We start from the raw sequence: 2695 nt of genomic DNA, 5'->3' as shown, positions 1-2695 counted from the left end.
CAATACCCATACACGAGTAGAAGAATATACCTTAAATTCAAGTCAATTTGATGGTTAATATAAGAGATTGAAGAATAAATCTGTTTGGATTTCGGCTCGCAAACTCGTGACATTGAAAACTGTTTTATGAAAAAAACTAAACTATAGAAGAGAAGTGGAATGGGAGCTTTTAATTGGTGCAGGTGGGCCGAACAGAGAAGGCCGTACAACAATGATTTTAACAACCCAATGACTTTCGAATAGTTTAATGATCATTTTATAACATTTTAAAATTAAGTGACTAAAACATAAACATACTAATAATTGAGTGACGTTGGGTGTAATTTACCCAAATTTTAATGATACTAAGTTAAGATGAGAACCCACTTATACTTAATTTCTAATGTGTACTTTATTGTCGATAATGTTGAGATACTTTTCCTAAAATAACTTCTTGGCACATGACATTTATCTTCCTTTTGAGTGTAGTAAGTTTTCTTGTAATGTTGTCTCCATGTTGTCTCACACAGCATTTCTCAATGTATGCTATCTCCACAGAACTTGTGTAATTCTAATTAACAACCCCTAAACCTGATTCCTAGTTTCACAGCAGACAAGAATTTGCATGGAAAGACCAATTTCTTCAATACATTGAAACATGTTTTGAGACCATTTAAACACAAAAAAAGGTAAATGATAAAAGCAGACAGGGAACTTATTAAAATCCTAGGTTCTAACAACCTGAAGGAGATAGTTTAAGATGAAGATCAACGCTTCTGTCCGCCTCTGGTAATTTACCACCAAATTCAACGAATTCGGGTACTGACGCCCCCAAATACACTGGCTGCGCTACGTAAATCCGAGGGGGCCACTCATCACAAGGCGTTGACCGAAGCACCAGCGGTTGTTGCGCCACAAATTTCCCGGCGGCGTTATTGGGGAACCCTCCAGGAAGCCCGGGCGGCTGCGACGACCGTACAGCATGGGAGCTTAAAACAGGCGCAGCAGCAGCGGCCGCGGCAGCTGCTATGTAGCGTTGATAATGATGATGGTGATGGGTGTGAAGAAACTGGGTTCGCCTCGCTCTTTGACGCTCTCTCTTGTGTGCATTTTGATGCCCACCAAGTGCTTGAGAATTTGTGAATACGCGTTGACAAAACGGGCACTCGAATTTACTGCTTTCTCCAAAATCTTCTTCGGCTTTCACTGAAACCTCGTCTTGGTCAGTGAGTGAAAAGCCAAAGAGCTTGAGTGACGACGAGGGTTTGGGGTCGGATTGTTTATCAGCTGAAGATGACCAAGTGCTGGAGATGGAGCTCTCTGTCATCGTATAGATGTAAAGAGAAATATGATATGATCATGTGTGTGATAAATTGATGTAAACTGCTCTCTATTTATAGCTGCACTGCAGTGGTTTCATCATCTTCCACATTTTTTACTTCATTGAGTGGGTTCATAGATTTAAACGACAATTTCAATGCAATGATAATGTTGTTACCTTGCAGTTTTTGGCTTTTTCGACATTAATATTCACTATAATTGGCTAGTTTACTATAATTAGTGATTAGAATTTCTGATTCTTTTTATAAGGGATAGGGTTTAAAGACTGGTTTCCATTGAAGATTTAAACACAAATTTAATTGAATTGTTAATTCAAAAAACACAAATTTGCAGGATTTGCTCCTATTCTTTTAATTTCATGCTTTGATGCTTAATAGAGCACTTGAGAATAAAAGGAGTGAAAAATGAATGAAAACTAGAGAGTCGAAGCAAGCTGCGGGTAGGGGTGTTCAATCGGTTAACTGACCTAAACTACCATTAACCGAATTAACCGACCCTTCTAAATCCTTAACCGTTAACCGAACCGAAATTTTTTCAAAAAAAAAATTAACCGAACCGAACTTTTTTGGTTAATTCGGTCGGTTAACCGAATTAACTGAAATTTATATATATTTTAATTTTTGGTTAAAACAAGTATAAAACATATAAAAAAATTAACCGACTTAACTGACCGATTAATTTATATTTCTAAAAAATTAACTGAACGGACCGAATACTTATATATTATAATATTATTTATTAAATTCGGTTAATTCGATTAACCGACTGATTTCGAACTGAATTAACAGTTAATCGAACTTTTAAAAAATTATTAACTGACCCCCAACTGAATTAATTCGGTTAACCGACAGATTAACTGAATTCGATCGATTAACTGAATTAATTCGGTTTTACCCAAAATTTAAACACCGTTAGCTGTAGGAGCCACATGAGCTAAACCATTTCATACGGGCGTGTGGTAGGCCGTGTCGATTTCACAGGATTGCACACCGTATATAAAAAGAATCACGAATAAGAGGATAGGAGGTGAGTCGTCAGAGAATATTCAATAAAACAACTCGAAAAACACTACTAAAGCTGATTCTGAAGCAATTTTTTGTCAAGATTGAAAATTCTCAGTTGATTTCTTAGGAAGTTATCATGAGTTTCTTTATTTCTTTCGGTTATATTGTCATTGAGATTTTTTTATTTTTATTTTTAAGCATGAACTAATTTTTTAAATATCTAGGAAGAAGAGCCCTACATGGATCTTATCATTTGATTTTTATTTTATGCAATAAATTTTTAGTTTCTTGTTTTCAATTATGTGTGCTTAATTCTTGATTTAATATTTCTAAATTATTGATCCATGTTCGACGTGCTTAAATCAGTGAAT

The 2695-nt window shown here is 35.5% G+C and overlaps 1 protein-coding gene across 1 annotated transcript; it reads right to left on the bottom strand.

Moving 5' to 3' along the window:
* Positions 1 to 599: 599 nt before the first annotated feature.
* On the bottom strand, positions 600 to 1567 carry LOC108468458 (zinc finger protein 6-like). Its single transcript, XM_017769339.2, has one exon. It carries the CDS (start codon positions 1304 to 1306, stop codon positions 713 to 715), a length of 594 nt encoding a protein of 197 aa, XP_017624828.1. The 5' UTR covers positions 1307 to 1567; the 3' UTR covers positions 600 to 712.
* Positions 1568 to 2695: the final 1128 nt, after the last annotated feature.

The sequence above is a fragment of the Gossypium arboreum genome, chromosome 8 (genome assembly GCF_025698485.1).
Source record: "Gossypium arboreum isolate Shixiya-1 chromosome 8, ASM2569848v2, whole genome shotgun sequence".
NCBI classification, from domain to species: domain Eukaryota; kingdom Viridiplantae; phylum Streptophyta; class Magnoliopsida; order Malvales; family Malvaceae; genus Gossypium; species Gossypium arboreum.
Note: the sequence above shows the minus strand (reverse complement) of the source record. Positions and strands in the feature narration are given on the sequence as shown.